Source organism: Seriola lalandi, unplaced genomic scaffold (genome assembly GCF_002814215.2).
Source record: "Seriola lalandi dorsalis isolate HSWRI2012SDOR001 ecotype SW California unplaced genomic scaffold, Sedor1 jcf7180002054516, whole genome shotgun sequence".
NCBI classification, from domain to species: domain Eukaryota; kingdom Metazoa; phylum Chordata; class Actinopteri; order Carangiformes; family Carangidae; genus Seriola; species Seriola lalandi.
The window spans coordinates 353,736-372,156 of record NW_019525069.1 but is presented as its reverse complement, the minus strand read 5'-3'; the positions used below and the strand labels follow the sequence as shown (position 1 = coordinate 372,156).

Sequence of the window (18,421 nt, the reverse complement as noted above, 5' to 3'; positions counted from 1 at the left end):
GGGGGGTGGGTGGTAGCTTGTTAGAGAACTTCACTTCAGGTTTGACAAGAGCGTCCTGAGGGAGGCTGGAACAGTGGAGCTCTGTCACTGATTCTGTCACTACATTTTTACATGCCACTCTCACAACACAAGGAAACACGCTACGCCAACATGCTGTATGAAATCACATCCGCCAGCATATGCATGCTTGTGTAAAACAAACAGGGTGAGCTCTCTCTCTGTCTGCGTGGTATCCTCTGCCAAAAAGCTGCTTCTCCGTCCTGACTGATGGTCTTATCACAGGTTCACTAAGGCGTGCTGGCATTCTCGTTTATGCTGCGCTCATCTCAGGCATCAGCATGAGGCAGCTATGTGTGCTGAGGGCATAAATATTTAACATCGTGGTGTGTGTGTGTGGGTGTGTGTGTGTGTGTGTGTGTGGCCGTGCATGTCCTTGCAGGGATGTACATTCCCAGCTGTGATGAGGACGGCTACTACAGGAAAGTACAGTGTGACCAGAGCCGAGGGGAGTGCTGGTGCGTCGACCAGCATGGTGGAGAGATGATGGGCACCAGAATCCATGGCAACCCCGACTGCGGTAAGAGAGGGGCATTTGGCGAACACATATTTCCTCACACTGTGCACTACAAGAAAATTTCCTTCTTATAAAGTCATCTTTTGTTTGTGTCGTGATTTTTATTTCTGGATTTTGGTGCACTGACCTGCCTTATTCTTTCATGTTTCAAATTACAGACACTCATTTCGAGAAAATTATTGATAAGATCGACAGGTTGTAATATTCTTTCTTCATCTGCTGTTTTTTGAATTTGTTTTAATTAAGGAATCAGTTACAGACGAAAAATGATTGAACAGATGGAGATTTTTGGCAGTGTAGGAAATAATAACTGCATCTGTTCAAAACCTTGTGTTAGATCTCAGTATCAGAAAAAGCGGTGAAATGGATGGTTATTTTTGTTATCAATTACCCTCTCAGTTATTCTTTTGACTTATCAGTTCATTTTTAAGTCAATTAATCTGTCAAATGTCAAAAAATTTGAAAAATGTCCATTAAAAGGTCTCAAAGCTCAAGGTGACACATTCAAATTCTTTGTTTTGTCTGACCAGCAAAACCCGAAGATATTCAATTTACAGTGATATAAAACACATAACAATACATAACAATTTCTTATATTTTTACCTTTTTCCAGATGAAGTGGCTGGATACTCTGGAGATTTTGGGAGCGGTGTTGGATGGGAGGATGAAGAGGAGAAGGAGGCAGAGGACAACGGTGAGGAGGCAGAAGAGGAGGAGGAAGAGGAAGGCGAGGCAGATGATGGAGGATACATCTGGTAGAACTGTCTGACCCCACGCAGAGAGCCATGTCACAGCTGCTGGCCTGAAAATCTACAGGAATGGCTCTCTCCTAGCAGCAAAAGATTTTGGGATCGGACTCAGGAGGCATGGAATTATGTATCATCCTGGTGGGATATGTGGTTCCGGGCAGGTCCAGTGATGAGATAATGACCAGTTTTTGTCTTAGATAGGTGTAATTGCTTCATTCTCTTCTCTGTTTTTTGAGCAACAGAGCTTTTTGTTTTGCCGTCCTGAAAAGCAGGACCCACTGACTACTGCGCCATAGGTAGCTAAAGTCCATCAGAATTCCTATCTTGTCAGACCGCCATCTATGCATATAGAGATTACCAGTAATTTTGTATTGTGTGAACAACTGCTTGAGTATTAGAGCCGCCGTCCCACTGGAATGACTAGAGATCAGAATTTAAAGGAATAGTTCAGCATACGCTTTTTTGCTTTCTTGCTGAGAGTTAAATGAGAAGCTTGATACCACTCTTATGTCATTAAGTTAAATATGAAACTAGCAGTTACTCAGTTAACTTAGCTTGTTTTAGAATTAAAATTGGAAATGGGGAATCAGTTGCCTGGCTCTGTCTAAAGGTAAAACAAAATCCACCAACTAATCTGTACAAAACCAAAAAAGCATGTGGTGGATGACCAAGGAAGTCACTGTGCCAGTGAAAGAAATATTCCAGCACATAACATCCTGTAAAAAACGCAGACTGTCATTTTTACACTTTTTGTATGGATTAACCAAACGAGATATAATGTCTTGATTAGTGAGCTGTAAAGGTGCTGGTAGGTGGGTTTACTTGCTATTTAGCTTAGTCAGATTAGCTGTTTTCCCATGCTTCCAGTCTTTAAATGACTAAGATGGATATTTTCATAATAATCAGATGAAAGTGTGAAAATGTGACACAGCTAGTTTCTTTAGCTGTGTGGTCTGTACAGGCAACTTCAGGAAAAAAACATTTCTTAAAAATCCACTTTACACTTTGTGCTCAGCACCAAACAGCAGACAGACACAGTGAGCAACTAACTGGTGAACATAGTGGAGTGGAGACCAAAAACAGAGCTAAAAAAGAGTAAATACTGGACCTAAATTCATCAGTTAGACAGAAACATGGCTCCATATGAAAGCTGAATGTGTAAACAAGCAACTGTGATGATATGTTGATGTTGCAAGTGTACAAAAAAAATCAGTTATTGCAGGTTTAAGAGAAGTAAGATAACCATGTCCTGGTTATAGCTTCATAGTTATTGTACAGACAGAGAGTGGTATCAATCGTCTCTGACTCTCAGCAAGAAAACAAAATGTCGAACAGTTCCTTTAAAGCAGTTCAGAGCAACGTGGTAATGTATTTCTTAACTGATTCTGCTTCTGTATATAAATCCAGTGTAAATTATCTATGAAGCAAGCTTAGAGGGTTTCAGGTTACTATGGTTTCAAACCACCTTTATGATAAAGGTGCACCACAGCTCATGGCAGTTTTTAAATTGTACATGCTTTACGAATTAAGTGGATACACACTACGATACAGGACCTATATATTTCCAGTTGGATTACTTTTATTGAAAATCTGTAGAACTGCACCTACAGTAGAAACCACTAATCGCTGTCCTCTGCTATCGCTGAAATCATGTCAAAGAATGTGGCACAATTACGTTTTATTCTGAGTTTGCAACTTGAAAATCTGTATTTTGTGTTTATAAAAAATGTGTGCATTACTTGAAGTTCTGTGTGTATACTTGAATTCACATTGTAATTTTTTTTTCTATGAGAATATTGTTGCCATGTCTTCATTCATGCTATTGATAGGCCAGACATTTGGTTGTTTTTAGTATTGCATGTTAGTGAATAAGAATGTACTTCTAGGCTGAGCACTTTACTAATAAAGGCACTGGAGCCAAGCTATGTGTTGGTTTTAGTCTTTTCTAACTATTTCAGGTTTGAGAAGGGTTAATCTAGGGACAAATTAGGTTGTGCTTGTGGCTACTATGTATAACACAGATAGGTTAAATCAGCAATAAAAGAAATAAATATACCTCTATGTTAATGCTGAGAAAATCATACAGTTCCACCTGGATTAACAGCCAATAAAGTCAAGTTAAGTTTCAGTTTAGCCAATCAGAAGCTTCAGTCCGCCTCCCAGCGGCCCACTGACTGGGCACGTTGGTGAGAGGTTAAGGGACAAGACGCAATGTTAGCTGAGCACAGCGTGTTTATCAAAGTGGTAAGAAACTCGGGTTAAGCAATGGAGTAACTCACGAAAGTTAATGTTGTGTTTACGGTTGTTAATTCATACTGTATTGTTACCACATAAAATCACGGAGTGGATAGAAATAGAAGAGAAGACCGTGCCGTTACAGGTCGAGCACTGAGACCAGACGCCATTTTCCAAGCTAATGTCCTAATTCATTGCACTGGTGAGTTGAATCAGCTTCTAGCTTGTAATTAACTGGAGAACACATCTTTTAGCCCGGATGCTAATTTTCACTATGTTGACTTATGCTAAAAAAGTTAGCGATAAAACTCTGCTAGCTTAGACGCTAACGAGTGCTATGTAAAATCACATTTGACTATGCTAAACGTGTTAACGTTTTAAAACGTTTAAAAATATTGCTGATAAACAGCTATCTTCTGGCACTCTAGTGTGTTAAAGAGACTGTTCCTTATTGTGTTTTGATGCATTTTTTGTACTATTTGTGTGGGTTGCTGCAACTTAGCTGCTGCTTAAGATGTGTGCTAGTGAATCCCCCTTTTAGCATTTCTTTGAGTGAACATAGATTTCAGAACATTATAAAGGTGCACCATTAACTACATTTTTTTTTTTTACTGTTAATTGTGTTTTTGCACTCATCTTTTATTGTATAAGGATTTGAGAATATGTTAAAGGTGCGTCAGTGACTAAAATTTATATTGTTATTTCTATTTTATATTATACACCTTAACTGCAACTGAGCTTATACCAAGAATATTAGCTCTCTAAACAAATAATTTTGTTTGGTTATGACTGAAATTGTAATTTTGAAACTGAAGTGAATGGCTTATGTTGTACAGCATAAGTTTGTAACTTAGAGCATTGAGTTGATATTTAATTAGCTTTATCCTATGATTGTAAACGCTCATAGAATTAGCATAAAGGTAATTTTATTTTGACCTTATTCTTAGATCAGGTTCTTTTTAGTTGGATTGATTCTCCCGAGCTGAGCCGAGACTTTGGAGAAGATCTCGGAACCATTGGAGGAGTTTTGAGAGACGATTCCAGAGAAAACCTTTTCCAGTATTGGATAGCTAGCCCCTCCCACATGACACCGAACCTGAGATACCGAGCCTGATGCCTGCAAGAAGGAGGCGAGAACACTCAAGTATTCCACGCCTACTTCAAGTGCGGTAGGATTGAAGTGTACACACATATATAGCTCCGGGAATAGCTAACATACAAACTTACACTGGAGAGTGAACAAGAACTGTGACTCTTACAGATATTTCAAAAAGACCTGGGTCTAACTTTATTTTTTTGAATCTGCGCTAGGCCTGCATGGTATGATGAAAATTTGCGATGTGCGATGACACTTTTCAATATTGCAATGATGATGCATGCATGCATACATGCGATAAATAAACAAATATCGAAGTGTGCATATACAGTTTTGCTGAGCGAAGCTGAATAAAGATTACAGACAATGGTCACTATCAATCTTCTCCTCTGTCCTCCTCTCTCTGCTGCAGGTAACACTGCTGAGGGGGGTGGCTGCTGTCTCAGGCTGTAGTTATAAGTTTATAAAGGTGTGCATGAATTGCAGTCTACACACAGAAAGTTTTCCTTTTATTTTGTTCATAACCATTCACTATTAGCTTAACGTTAGCATGCGGTGCTCGTGTAAAACAAACCGCAGTGGACGGGACACGTTGAAAATGTGGTTTACTACATGATTAAATCTTGTTGAACAGGTGGTGTGATGAAGGACGCTAATTGCTTTTTTACTCGCAAAGGTTGTGATGACACTCAGAGCTACGACCGTAGTTGTTGTCGGCTCCGTGCTGTCTGCTGAGTGTGTATGAGAGGCTGCAGCCTGACACCAAAATGCAGTAGTTTTTTCTGGTTCATTTGGCTCAGGCGCTGTGCCTTGAAAACCCTGCGTACATGGCGTATTAAAATGAAATGATTTTTTCTAATGTATCGCATCTCAGTCAGTCTTTTGCAATGTGTTTATTGCACATGTTCATATCGCGATGGCGAAGAAAATAAGATTAATTGGTCAGCACTAATATGCACACATTTTTTTTGTTTATTTTTTTTTACATGGGGAATATGAACAAATATATATTGGAACTTAAATGAACCTGCTTACCGTTCAATATAAGCAGTCAAACTCTACAGCCGTGCCCTGTGTCTCTATTTCACTATTATCTCTATTATTTTGGCTCATGTCGTTCCTAAAGTCTTCTGAATCTGGTCCAATCTTCACAGTTACTGTTATTATTATTATCTTATACTGTACTTTGTGCTAAGACATACTGGATACATGTGCCACCAAGTCACTCTCCATTACCCTCTGTAAAAAAAAAAAAAAAGGAACACTTTGCTTAGATTGGGACATCCAATGAATTTGTAAGCTAAAGGCAGGTTTTTTGTGTCCTCAGTGTGGTCAGGAGAGGATCTGTATTACTGACTGCAGCACTCAGCTTTTCACCACAGCAGATCCATAAATAAACCAACGCTGTTTTCAGTAAGCCTACCTTACGTGGAGTAATCTGCTTATAAAACATAAGCTGGATGTGTATATAATGAATATTTTAGAACACAGAACTTTTTTCCCATGACCTTTTGGTCCCCCACCTGATGTGTGAAGCACTGATTGCTGAAGATTCTTTCAGCCACAGCCTGTTACACACACGATTACATCTGATTGTGGTTAATTTCATCATCATCATCATCATCATCATCTACACTCATGGAGCTTCCAGTGGAATAACAAAACAAGATGAGGTTGAAAGCTCCAGAGTTTCCTCTCAGTTGAGACTCTGACACGCAGATGAGGATATTTGCTGGGGTAATTTTGGTGCTTAGCTGCCACCTCATGCTAGAAGAACAAATTACAGCAGGTTGGCAGCTTAATACCACACCACTAAATGACCACAATGTGAAGACAGCACTGTATTATGGATCTGTTCCAGTTTAATTGAATACAAGTGAAAATCCTGAAGCTACAAGTAAAGGGTCCAGGGTCATGCAATTTCTCCTAAACTGGAGATATGCAGAGAGATTGCATGATCTTCTACATGTTGAACAAAAAATAACTCTTGTATAACTCTTAAGATCAATTTGAAAATGAGTTGTGTCACTGAGCAGTAACAGCAGCAAATTCCCTTGAAAAGGTGATATTTTGGAGATACATTTTCACCATATCATAAAAAGCAGCTATATTTTATAAGTAGCAGGGCAAATTGACATGTAGTAGATGAAAACTAGAAAGTCTCCCAAAGTGGAAATACTCAAGTAACATGACCTCAAAACCATACTGAAAAAATGTATACAGCAATAAGAAACTCAAGAAACTTATTTCACAACAATGTTAAAGAACACATTTAAAAGTGCATGGAGTTAGACAGCAAAAGCCTGACAAGTGTTCAGATCCATGGAGAGTTACAGATACTGTATAAGTATAATGTTTTAAAAACCAGCAGTAAAATCTTTAAATAAAATTCTGAAAGTGGCTACAGTGACTGGTGTAAAGTGTTCACTTATTTTGGAATGTGTTATGCTAGAAACCTAAAAAAGTGCTCTGAAATAGCTGTAGTCAGTTGATATCAAAATAAGGTGTGTCACAATAATTAAGTCTGAAGATAAAAGCACCAAAGCCTTTCTCTTCATCTGACAGTGAAAAGAAAATGACTGTCATGTGCCTTAGTTGAACAGAACATGATTACACCACTGAATCAAAAATGATAGCCCTTTGGTCAACAGATAGGTTACTAAGACTTCGCACAAGATTCAGTGTTCACCACCCTGGACTTGAATTTTTTTTTTTTTTTTTTACAACACTAAAATTACAGTGGAAGTAGTTTTGATTTTTATACCTTGTCAAAGTGATAATCTCAAAACAAAGTGTTATAACTTAAGTAGTGACATAAAAAAGAACAATTGATTGCAAAAGCACCAACTCAGAAAAAGTCAATATTTAGGAGGCCACTATAGCAATGTCAACCTGGAGCTTTGCAATTATCCATCCCCACCCACACATTCCTTTGGACCTTGATCCTTTTTATTAGTTAAATACTAAATCTGTTGTTGGATTACAAACCAATGTTTTGACTTTTGGATTTCTACAAACTTCCTCTTTTAACCATATTAATTATTTTGTTTTATGGTAATATTTAGAGAGATATGTTTTCACGATGACATTGAAGTGCAAAAAATTCGAATTAAATGAGTATTAAACACAACAATGTTAAATAGTGGTGAATGAGCTTTATAGCCTCTGTAAATAAAAGTGTTAGTGTTGGACAGAGAATAATAAGGGTCCCAGGATAGACACTTGAAGGATGCCACAATGGAGTGGGGCACAAGAGTATGAGGCTCTTCCAACCACAACAGTGAAGAAGTATTTGTCACTTCCCACTTCTGATAACTGAACCTTTTGTCTTTTTCTGCGAGGCCTAACGCATGTAAAAGACACAGACAAGCATTGTTTCCATAAATCCTTGGAGAAAATTCTAGCTCCCGAACAAAAATGTATATTCTTTCTGAATAGGGAATATGAGCACATGAAAAACACTGCAATTGAAAATAGAAAAAAAAGAAATACTTGCCCAGACGAATCAATAAAAGGCAGATTTTTATTACAACAGCTCATCACATGGACCAATCTTCTCATCTTTATATTTGGATGTTGTCATTCAAGTTGAAACTATTTGCAGAGAGACTGTAATTGCTGAAAATAGTCATTCAAGTTAATTTCTGCTACTAAAGTGCATGAACTGTACAAACATTTACATCTGTATTATACATAATTTACAGGAGTTCAGTTACTGATACAGAACAGTGTTCAAAAGGAGAAGAACAGAATATTCAAAATGTCTTCCTGTAAACATGGGATGATGTTCACAATGATCACATGCTTCTGTTCCTCATTATCCATTTCCACCTTCTCGTTATGAGGATACAGTTTCATACAAGCCATTGTAAAAATGTTTACATCCACAGACTTGAAGAACAAAAACATTTAAATATCCAGAATAATATTAGAATATTAATTTACAGGTTTGCATATTAATGTTTGCAGGTTACACTCTCATATCTTTTCAGATAGTCAAAAAGTGCATTACCTGCAGCACTTCAACCCTGTTAATGTTGTACAGCCTACATGCTGATTACATGACGATATATTGCTTCAGCTCTAGAATAAAGGAATAAATAACAAAAAAATAAACTATCCTCTAATTTTAGTCTATTTAAAATATTGCCGCTTCAAACCTGACTTTAATCCATGTGAGACACTGTATTTTAAACAGTATTAGTTAATACCTTTTTAAAAGATGAACAGATTTCAATAAACAGACTCAGGACTATGTATATTCTTTCCTGCTCTCAAATGCAGTGGAGTAAGACTGTCTCTGCTACAGTACAGTTGGTCATTCTTCATTATTGCTTCCTGACATTTCGAGAGCGATGCATTACTGCTACCTCTGTGCTATAATAGAGCAAGAAGCAGCCACTGAAAGTTATCAAAATCCTTTCAGAACATACCAAAGTCAAAGATAATAAATATTTTGTTTCAGCTCAACTAGCACACTAAAACTTAGCTGCCTTCAACACAACATGTAACATCACTTTGGGTCAACAGATTTGAGAAGAGATGTAACTGTCAGAGCTAAAATTAAATAGCCAATTCCATCAAGACACTGAAAGTGAGCAGCACATTCATCACAACACAGTCATCAGTGAGCTGTTCAGTTTGACTCAGTTTACTTCATCTTTGCTTTTATCTGTGGGATGTGCTGTCTTTTCAGCTTTTTTGTGGTTTGTAAAGGGGATTTAATGTTATTTTGGCTCTGTACTCAGCCTGGAGGAAATGTTTTGTTGAAGTTGAATCTCTCTCCCTACTAATCCCAGTCATTAGCATACATCTTTGGCTATATATTTTGAAGGCGGTGGCTGCATACCATGACATTAAATGAACGAAACTTAATCTTCTGTATGTAGTTATTTGTCTAATTAATTGTTTTAAAATTTAAATCAACCATCTCAGTGTGATGTCACACAAGCAATAAACCAGTCACCACAATTACCATAAGTTCTTATGTCTTTATCACTCACTTCCTAATAAATTGCAACTCAAGCAGTTAGTTTATTAAATAATAATAATGCAACAGTGATGTCTTCATATCTACTTTCTTGCACAATGTGTGGCTGCACATGTATTGTAATCAGGTATGGTGTGATCTAATTAGCATGCCACGCAGTTGGACAACTCAGTTAACCTTCACATTTATATTTATTCATACACAACATGAACCACTTTTAAAACTTTGCATAGAAACCTTTAAACCCCAAATAAATGCTTTAAGAATTAAAAAGAATATGCTCTTAATAATAGGATTTAAAATTTGGACTGATTGACACTTAGCAAAGAAACAAATTTAGTGTCATGTTTCATGAAAATGTGTCAAGGAAATCCCTTCTGGTTAAGGTTCAGTCCTGCATGTCAGTCAATGTACTGTGATAACCATCTGAAACCTTCACCATAGCCTTGTTTTTTCAACACACTGCACATAAAAATCTCCAGCGGTCGAATGTTCAGCTCCTTCAAAGAGACATTTCCCTGTTGATCACAATAAGGATAAATGAAGATGATGGTCAACAGGCACCAGTACATGTGGCCACACACAGAGAGATCATATGATCTCTTAGAATTCAAAGATAAGGCCTACCTTTCCTGTAACTTGACCATCAAGAGCAAAAGCTCCTCTCAGTCCTCCTTCACTGATGGCCTCAGGACGGTCGATTTTATTACCCAACACCAACACTGGTACATTCACTATGGTTTCATCTGCTAGGAGAGCCTGGAAATACACAAGCAAGCACAATCATCATGCATTCACTGTTAACAGTCAGTATTGCACAGTGGAAACGGCTTGCAACAGTGATGGTTAATCTTACATCGAGTTCAGTCTTGGATTCTGTGAGTCTGTCATGATCTGCACAGTCTACAAGAAAGACGACTCCATTCACAGCCGGCAGGTAATTCTTCCAAACTCTTCGAGCTATAAACAAAGGAAAAACAGTTAGTGAATCGGCTGTACTTGCAGCAGTTGAAGGTGATAGTGAAGGCCACATTTAGCATGTAATGCAGCAGATTTAAACAAACTGGTGAGCATTCATTTCTATTCATTATTGTGTCTGTGAAAATAGTGATATAATTAACTAATAACTAACTAACTAAATACTCACCCACACAAATATTTGCAATAACTAATTGCTAACTGAGCCTCAAATCTTGTTCCTGCAATTTTGCTCTGTATGCCAAAATAAATAAGAGAATATGAACACAAATATTTATCCTGATAATGTACTATACGTCCATTTAGTGTTGAGGTGCCACTATGGAAATCTGCAGTTTAATCCTGCGCTGAATCTTGCAGTTTTACTATAGTGTATCATTATTGGCAAAAATGAAGCTCTCACCTTGTACATGTCCTCCCAGATCAAATGTAGTAAATGTCATGCCACCTATTGTCAGCTCCTCAGAAGCTTTGATGGAAAGGAGACAGGAGACAATACTGTCATTATATTTTGCCAGCAATAAGGACTGTTTCACTACATAGGTGATTCCATGAGACAATTTATAAGAGAGTCTCACCTATGATACATGATATCACTGTAACTGAGGTAGAAAATATACCTTTACATGAACAAAATGTTTTTAATTCTTAAAAAAGCAGTCATCGATTATATATTAATTAAACAAACAGTTTTTACTCTCACTCATTTTTTATAAGCAGCTTACACGAAATAAACACCAACACATTTGCAATCATCTAAATGTCAAAAGTGCCAAAAACTAGCAAAAGGCTGAACTGCCAGAAAGTAAAACTGCTCAAAAATCTTAAGGTCTTGAGTCCCAAGAAAGGAAAAAAAACTGCTCCTTAGGATCTTAGCTGACTGTATTATGGTATTGGTGCCAATACAACAAAAAAAGGGTCATATGTACTATATTTTCAGAGGAGAATAAATGATATAACCTGTACTATAATACGCTGTGGTATAACATAAGCTAGAATAATAACTAATGCAGACAAATACACCACCCTAGTATGGCACACTACTGTTATGGCACACTACTGTCTACTGTATGTCTGTCCTTACTTGGATGCAGTGTGGGCACATGTTGGCCAAGTCGGTCATCTTTCAACATGTGCAGCAGTGTTGTTTTACCAGCATTGTCCAGGCCCAGGAAAACCAGCTTCCCATTCTTTTTGTACAGACCTGGAAGAAATCACAAATGGAAGAACTCATGTAAATGGTATCCCACTACTTAATATTATAGATTACTTTGAGGTCTAACTATGCAGTAGTTTATGACGTTGACCTAGCATCACCTGGACCACATACAACATTTCAATACTGCTTACATGTCAATAATTTAACACTGTAAAGTGGTATTGTTTCTGCTTTTCATAAGTTTGGGATTTTAGTGCTTTTCCCATCTTTTAAGTCATTTAAGAACTGTAGACAGGACTTACCTAAGAATTGTAAAACACTACTAAACCCCCTGTAGATCCAGTCAAATAAAAATGACATCTCGTTGGTCTTTGCCTGAAACAGGAAAAAATGTCAGATCACTACCAGAAATTAATGCCCTAAGAAAAAAAGAAATGTCTTTAACAATATGTTGACAGAAAATTAATCAGCAACTAGATAGATAGATAGATAGATAGATAGATAGATAGATACTTTATTTATCCCCTAGGGGATATCAATGTATCCATTAGCTCATTGTTGATAATAATAATAACCACATTGTTGTTTTAGTATCTTTTTAAACCAAAAATGTCAAATATTTGCCTTTCCCATCTTCTCAAATATGAGGATTGCATGTTGATATTCTTTGCTGCACATGATAGTGAACTAAATATCTTTGGATTTTGGAGTGTTGGTCACACAAAATAAGTCTGTTAGAAATTATGACAGGCATTTAAAAAAAACTTCTGGCATTTTAATCGTCAGATTAATCAATGATGAAAATAACATTAGCTGCAGCCCTAGTATGCAACAATTACCATCTTTGTGAAACGTATTATTATAATAATTAGTTATCCACGTTGTGCCAGTGAGGTGTAGAATCATTTCTTGAGGGCATAGCTTGTGGTAAGATATTGCACTTGCTCTTCCATGCAAATTAGGCAGACAACATCCAGTAGTATGTCGGAAGCTTGTACAAAACGGAACATTTTTAAAATAGATAGTATTTATTTACAGAGTAGAGGTTGTATTACATTACATCATACAGGTGTTTAAATCTCTTGGTGTTATCATCTGACATAACACTGTAACTCCTTCCATACGTATAACAGGTGGCTAGCGTTACCTTTTAATAAAAAGATAATTTAGATTAAGCTTAGTGCCCCCAAACACCTGTACTCATCATCACCTCTCTGTGACACTGAATGTAGCTGAAAATATATACATTAGCTTGATCAATGGCAACCTCTATATACAGTCTATGATAGTAACCTTAGGTAATAGCGCTCTTTTCTGCTATTTGTCACTCGCTGTTTCCAGCATCGTAAAAAGACAATTACAACCTTCAGCAGTGTGATGTTCCAACTGTCAAAAACACTGCTGTGTTTGTAGCCATGCTGTCGTTGCCTTTACGCTTGTTACGCCGTGGTTCGTGTGTTATTTAATTAACGTAAATCAGATAACGCTAGCTGGCTAGTTAGCATTAGCATGTTAGCTGACGTCAAACCTCTGGTGCTTTCTATAGTCTGACCTCATGTGGGTCAGGACGACGTTTAACAATGAGCAAACTCGTTAATAAGAGACGTCGACAACACAGTATGCTGTCCTATGGTATTATACCAAACTTACTGTCAAGCTTTAGCTAACTCACCTCTCGGCACGACCAGCGCTCAGTAGTATCAGCGGTCTCCTTGGAAACAGTCAATGAAGGTCTTCTTCTTCGTGGTTTAGAATTGGCGTCCAGTTTGTTTTATTAGCGCCCCCTCTTGATGTTTGTCGGTAAATGAGATAGGATCCCTCTTGTAAAGTGCACTACAAATGTGAGCTGCACTTTCAGGATAGAAGTGCATAAATTATGCTCTTATTTACTTTATAACAGGACTGTAACAGAATCATTTAACAGGAAGCAATAAAGTATATTTATCAATAACGTAAACTTTCAATATTAAGCACGTGTTCTCCCATTATATGATCTCAAAATACTGTCTTAATGTAAGAAATGCATGTAATTTTTGAAATGTAGAAACAATGGAATACTTTCTCATAATTTGTCAATTCTAGAGAGAGTCATTGTAAATACACGGATCATGTCAACATATTCTACTACTTCACGCTTCAGATAATTGTGATTCATGGCAAATTCTCCATTAATAAGATGAAAGGCCCCAACAAAAAGCCAATCCTGTCATGGATTACTCTGTTAAGTGGAAAATATTGACTTGATGAGTACTTGATAGAATGAGCAACATTAAGCGCATCCGTAGCAAGAATAAAGGTGATATCCAGGCAGCAAATTAATTTGAATGTCATATGAAATCAAACAGGTTTGATGTCATCAGGAATCAACTGTTTTTATCCCATGAGCTGCATAAGAATACACCATAGTTTCTAACCACACGGTAAAGGAATATAGAGGTTTATTGAAGCTTATTCTTTAATTGTCACCTACTGATGCATCCCATGGCTTTTACAGCCAATGGTTTTAATAACCACCAGTCATTTATACTTTTAAGTAGCTATTACATTTCAGGAACACCAAATACATAATTTACTGGAATAGCATATAGGAAATGTGTCATTTATTGAATGTCTACAAGAATTATTAGGCTATGGAGTATTGTATAGAAATGAGTAACAAGAGAAACGAGGCTGAACATAATTTCTCTCTGTCTTTTCCCATCAGGGCACCATTATCCACTTTCGATCAATATTCTGAAGGTCAGCTCAGGTCTAAATGATAATAATAATAATAATAATATGAAATAGTGGCAATAAAATCAATACAGAATACACCATAGCCTGGGATTTAGTCTGGTTTATTATAGTGTCCTATCAAGCCTGAAATTATGGGCTACAATGTAAATGATGAAAAAGTGCCTTCACATGGTCTGAATTTTACAAAGTGCGAATAATCCCACAACAAGCAGTAGAATCAGATGACAACAACAACAACAAAAACAGGTAAAATGTGAAATACAATATACATTCAATCTGTCCAGTTCATGTGCCACTGTAAGCAGATAGAAGGAGTGCAGGTGTGAAGTGACATCTTCATGTTTCTGCCCAGGCTTTTCCTTCCTACTTCTCATAGTAGAACCATTTGTCAACTGAAAAATAACCAAGCATAAGTGATTTTCAGAGAGTAACAACATAGCCTTGCTGCAATAAAACAAATAAATGTACAAAACACACACCTGAACTTGGAATAGGATCTTCAGCTCCAAAATCGCATGCCTGTAAGAGTTCATGAAATCATTAAAAGGTGTTATAATAGTGTTGTGAAATAGTGTTGTGCATATCTTGGGAGGCAGTTTTCTAATGTGTGAAAGCCATGACATTCTTGCTCAGTTTGCACCAAAAACCAAAAGTCATATGTGGACCAATTGGATTAAACTGAAAGAAACTGCCTTCAGATTTTCTCTGTCTTCACTAATGATCCTCTGCTTTTGTCTGAAGTCTTGGTAGTTACCAGGTTATCATCTCTATTCTCATTTAGGAAGGGATGGTTGTGGGAATTTTAGGTCTCTAACGTGAACATGAAAATAGTATAGACTTACAGACTTAACCACAGCCTCTGCATCTCCAGCAGAGCAGCAGAACGGACTGTCTGAGACACTGGTGTTCATGCTAACACAAGAAAGAGAGAAAACAAAGGAAACAATTTCATCCTCAAAACTGAAACAGACCTAAAAGGCATATATTCACAGATAGAAAATGATCTAACGAGTGTTATGGCAGGAAATATCACTGATAACATTTGTCACACATACTGTCATAGAGCCTACTGTTTAAATAATGGAGTTTATTCGGATTATGAACCACCCACCAATTTAACTCGCCAGCATCGGTCTTCTTAGAGATCAGTGCCTTCCAAAACTCATGGGTGCTCTTCACTGTTGCAATGGCAAAGTCCTGGAGAAAAACACAAAAGATTTCCCCTATTTGCATCCTCCATGAAAGCATAAGTTTACCAGGAAAAAAGAAAGCAGATAAGCTTAGGTAAAACAGAAAAGATTAAGGAGTTTAATAGCACTTTCCCTTCTAAAAATGTTTTATTATGTAATATAAATTCAAGTTTTCTTTTTTTCCAGGAAGTCTAACACTTTCAAAATACAACCCCATGAATAAAATTTTAAAAGTGTTACCCTGTCTTTGAATTCTCCATTGAAAGCAAACTGGTTTTCAGGTTTCCCATCTGGGACCTTATATCTCTTGAACCAATCAAAAGTCGCCTCCAGATATCCAGGCTTAAGTCGTCTCACATCATCAATATCTGCAACCAATCAACAACAAAGGACAAGTCTAAATACAGAATTCATTTAAATGTAACTGATGGTATAATATTTGGCAGTGTTGCAGGTAATTCCTACCGTTAAAGTCGCCGGCTTCGGGATCCTCCGTATTGATCACAATGACCTTCCAGTCTGTTTCACCCTCATCGATCAAAGCCAGAGTTCCCAAAACTTTCACTTTAATTATCTCTCCTCGTGTGCACACCTTGGAGTCAAAGACACGTTTGAAAAACCAGCAAACAGATGCAATTATTTCTGTGTCCTCAACATCCAAAAATGGAATTGTTTCACTACCTTATTTCCTATGTCACATATATCAATAGGATCATTGTCTCCACAGCATCCTGTGTCGCTGTCCTTGTGGTTAGGATCTTCCCATGTCTGTTGAAAGGGAAAGCAAAGAAAGATGTTTGATGGAGCAGAGACATGGTTTGGTTTCCTGGTATTTAACTATAGCCTGAGCAGTACTTGCCTGCGGGATAGCTCCATAATTCCAGATGTAACCTTTGTGAGGAAACACATTAGCTACGTAACGAAGATTCCCCTTCTTCAAATCTTGTTTCAGTGGATTGAGAGGATCTTTGGTGGCAATCTGAGAATCATGGACACAAAGCAAATTAAATGAACTGGTCCATGTAAATGAAAAAGAGGGAAAATACATAATTGCCATTAGTAGGTAGCTTCCATAATCAATCATATCATTATTTGTTAGTGTAATGATAACAAAGTCATCATTGGGTATCACATCTTGAGAAATCCCTATAACAAGTACAGGACAAAGAATATGGTTCATTGTCTTAAGATTTAAACACTATTTACACCTTATCTTTACCATATTTATGAGTAAAATATGTAAATATATACCTCCATCTTTGCATTTGTCCATCTTGGAACCTCCACAACAGCATGAAAAATATTCTGCAGGATGATCAGAAATAGCATTTTGTTATGCTAAGGATGAATTCTCTCATTTTAAATAAATTTCGACACAACATGAAGATTGCAGAAAGGAACAGCTGATGTTTACAGTATACTGTCTAAAAAACAAAACATCCATTTATTACCAGGGAGATGGTAAAATTAGAAAAGCGAGTGTGCTATAGAGATAAATGACTTATAGCCAACATAACACTCACAAAAAGGAGAAACAGGGGCAGTACATTTTTGTACAAATTATTTTTCACACAGGACCCATAACAGGCATATAATGTGGTTTCTTGAACCTGTGATGTGAACCTTTACATTTATAGGTGCATTTACTAAAGTCAGTTGAGAGGCCCACAGACTGAGGCTCCTAGTTGGTGCTGGGGAAAAAGCATCCATCCATCATCACAGAGAAATATAACTGACAGTAGAGTTTGGTACTGCGTCTGCCTACACTGTCCTAAAGCCCAAAAAAGGATGAAGGGCTGCAAAAAAAAAAAAAGACACAAAAATGTACCATAATGTACTTGTACAGGTTCCACCATCAGCAACACAACTTTGGCTCTATTTTTTCCAAGAGTCTAACAGAAGTCATACAGAATTGATAGATACGTGATGCTCACCTCTGCTTCATTTGCGTAGATGGGTATGTCATGGAACGGAGAGATGTATTTACCCTCAGAGTTTTCTGTGTGAAGGGAATGTGCATTGTAGATCTTATTTATAAGCACAAATGAAAAGTCGATACTATAAGCAACTAAAAAGTTCATAAAGCTCTACGATTACTTGTCAATGCAGCTATTGCAGCAGCTAGTTTTTAAGCAACTATTACATTATTAAACTATCAATGAAGGGATTATTTCACTCCAAGACATAAACTAGTTCATTGCTTACGGAAAAACACCCTGTAGTCCTGGGTGTTGGGCCTGCCCCTCTCCTCGATGGTAAAGCTCATTTCTGATGTTGGTTTCAAACTCTCCCTCTGAAGTCTGTGCACTAACTCAGGAGGACTAAGCAGCTCCTGACTGACAGGCAGTCACTGAGGCGGAGGAGCAGACATGCGCACTGCTTAAGCCAAGGTTACAGACCTGACTGCTTGCATGTGACAACAGAGCTGCTGTATGAAGAGTGCAAAGGCCAGATGACAGAGCTGTGCTGGCTTCTGTCGGTCTCTTTATACTGTCTGAATGCGAATCACATCCAATACTTGCATCTGTAGCCAACACGAGTAAACAAACCTCTGGGAGAAGCAGAATTTCTCAGAATGGTAATCAACAGCTAATCCCTCGTCACTGCCACTTCTCCATGCTGCAGCATGAATGTGAAGTTTCTACCTTCTTTCTCTGCATGTGAAGTGATTTGTTTTTCATTTCCCCGTTGTAAGCTGCGGCCCTTGAGAGCTC

At 37.5% G+C, this 18,421-nt stretch overlaps 3 protein-coding genes across 4 annotated transcripts in view; 1 reads left to right on the top strand and 2 right to left on the bottom strand.

Moving 5' to 3' along the window:
- The window catches only part of LOC111660236 (SPARC (osteonectin), cwcv and kazal like domains proteoglycan 2), a 19,731-nt gene extending 16,487 nt beyond the window's left edge, over nucleotides 1-3,244 (top strand). Inside the window, exons 8-9 of the mRNA XM_023413424.2 lie at nucleotides 440-577; nucleotides 1,188-3,244. Coding sequence (XP_023269192.2) covers nucleotides 440-577; nucleotides 1,188-1,333 — 284 coding nt within the window. The 3' untranslated portion in view covers nucleotides 1,334-3,244. The remainder of the gene's footprint in view (nucleotides 1-439; nucleotides 578-1,187) is intronic.
- Nucleotides 3,245-8,159: 4,915 nt separating this feature from the next.
- sar1aa (secretion associated, Ras related GTPase 1Aa) lies at nucleotides 8,160-13,483 on the bottom strand. 2 transcript variants are annotated; one of them, XM_023413366.2, is made up of 7 exons: nucleotides 13,454-13,483; nucleotides 12,084-12,156; nucleotides 11,707-11,826; nucleotides 11,026-11,091; nucleotides 10,501-10,604; nucleotides 10,272-10,403; nucleotides 8,160-10,162 (listed from the first exon to the last, which is right to left on the bottom strand). In XM_023413366.2, the coding sequence occupies exons 2-7, from the start codon at nucleotides 12,139-12,141 to the stop codon at nucleotides 10,046-10,048; spliced, it is 597 nt and encodes a 198-aa protein (XP_023269134.1). In that variant the 5' UTR covers nucleotides 12,142-12,156; nucleotides 13,454-13,483; the 3' UTR covers nucleotides 8,160-10,045. The 2 variants fall into 2 exon arrangements, with proteins under 2 accessions (XP_023269134.1, XP_023269135.1); XM_023413367.2 differs by lacking the exon at nucleotides 13,454-13,483 and adding an exon at nucleotides 13,146-13,245.
- Nucleotides 13,484-14,602: 1,119 nt separating this feature from the next.
- Nucleotides 14,603-18,289, bottom strand: ppa1a (inorganic pyrophosphatase 1a). The gene is made up of 11 exons (XM_023413419.2): nucleotides 17,913-18,289; nucleotides 17,642-17,706; nucleotides 16,959-17,012; nucleotides 16,567-16,686; nucleotides 16,389-16,475; nucleotides 16,173-16,299; nucleotides 15,948-16,075; nucleotides 15,629-15,714; nucleotides 15,360-15,429; nucleotides 14,997-15,036; nucleotides 14,603-14,909 (listed from the first exon to the last, which is right to left on the bottom strand). The coding sequence occupies exons 1-11, from the start codon at nucleotides 17,971-17,973 to the stop codon at nucleotides 14,881-14,883; spliced, it is 867 nt and encodes a 288-aa protein (XP_023269187.1). The 5' UTR covers nucleotides 17,974-18,289; the 3' UTR covers nucleotides 14,603-14,880.
- Nucleotides 18,290-18,421: the final 132 nt, after the last annotated feature.

What these genes read in the sequence shown, in the direction of transcription:
- sar1aa (XM_023413366.2), bottom strand. Translation starts at nt 12,141, where the DNA reads ATGTCATTTTTATTTGACTGGATCTACAGGGGGTTTAGTAGTGTTTTA. An exon ending in TGTGCCCACACTGCATCCAA is followed by an intron (nt 11,092 to 11,706) that starts GTAAGGACAGAC and finishes TTTCCATCAAAG; the next exon opens with CTTCTGAGGAGCTGACAATA. An exon ending in ATGGTCAAGTTACAGGAAAG is followed by an intron (nt 10,163 to 10,271) that starts GTAGGCCTTATC and finishes TGTGATCAACAG; the next exon opens with GGAAATGTCTCTTTGAAGGA.
- ppa1a (XM_023413419.2), bottom strand. Translation starts at nt 17,973, where the DNA reads ATGAGCTTTACCATCGAGGAGAGGGGCAGGCCCAACACCCAGGACTAC. An exon ending in TATGTGACATAGGAAATAAG is followed by an intron (nt 16,300 to 16,388) that starts GTAGTGAAACAA and finishes TTTGACTCCAAG; the next exon opens with GTGTGCACACGAGGAGAGAT. An exon ending in GATGCTGGCGAGTTAAATTG is followed by an intron (nt 15,430 to 15,628) that starts GTGGGTGGTTCA and finishes TTCTTGTGTTAG; the next exon opens with CATGAACACCAGTGTCTCAG.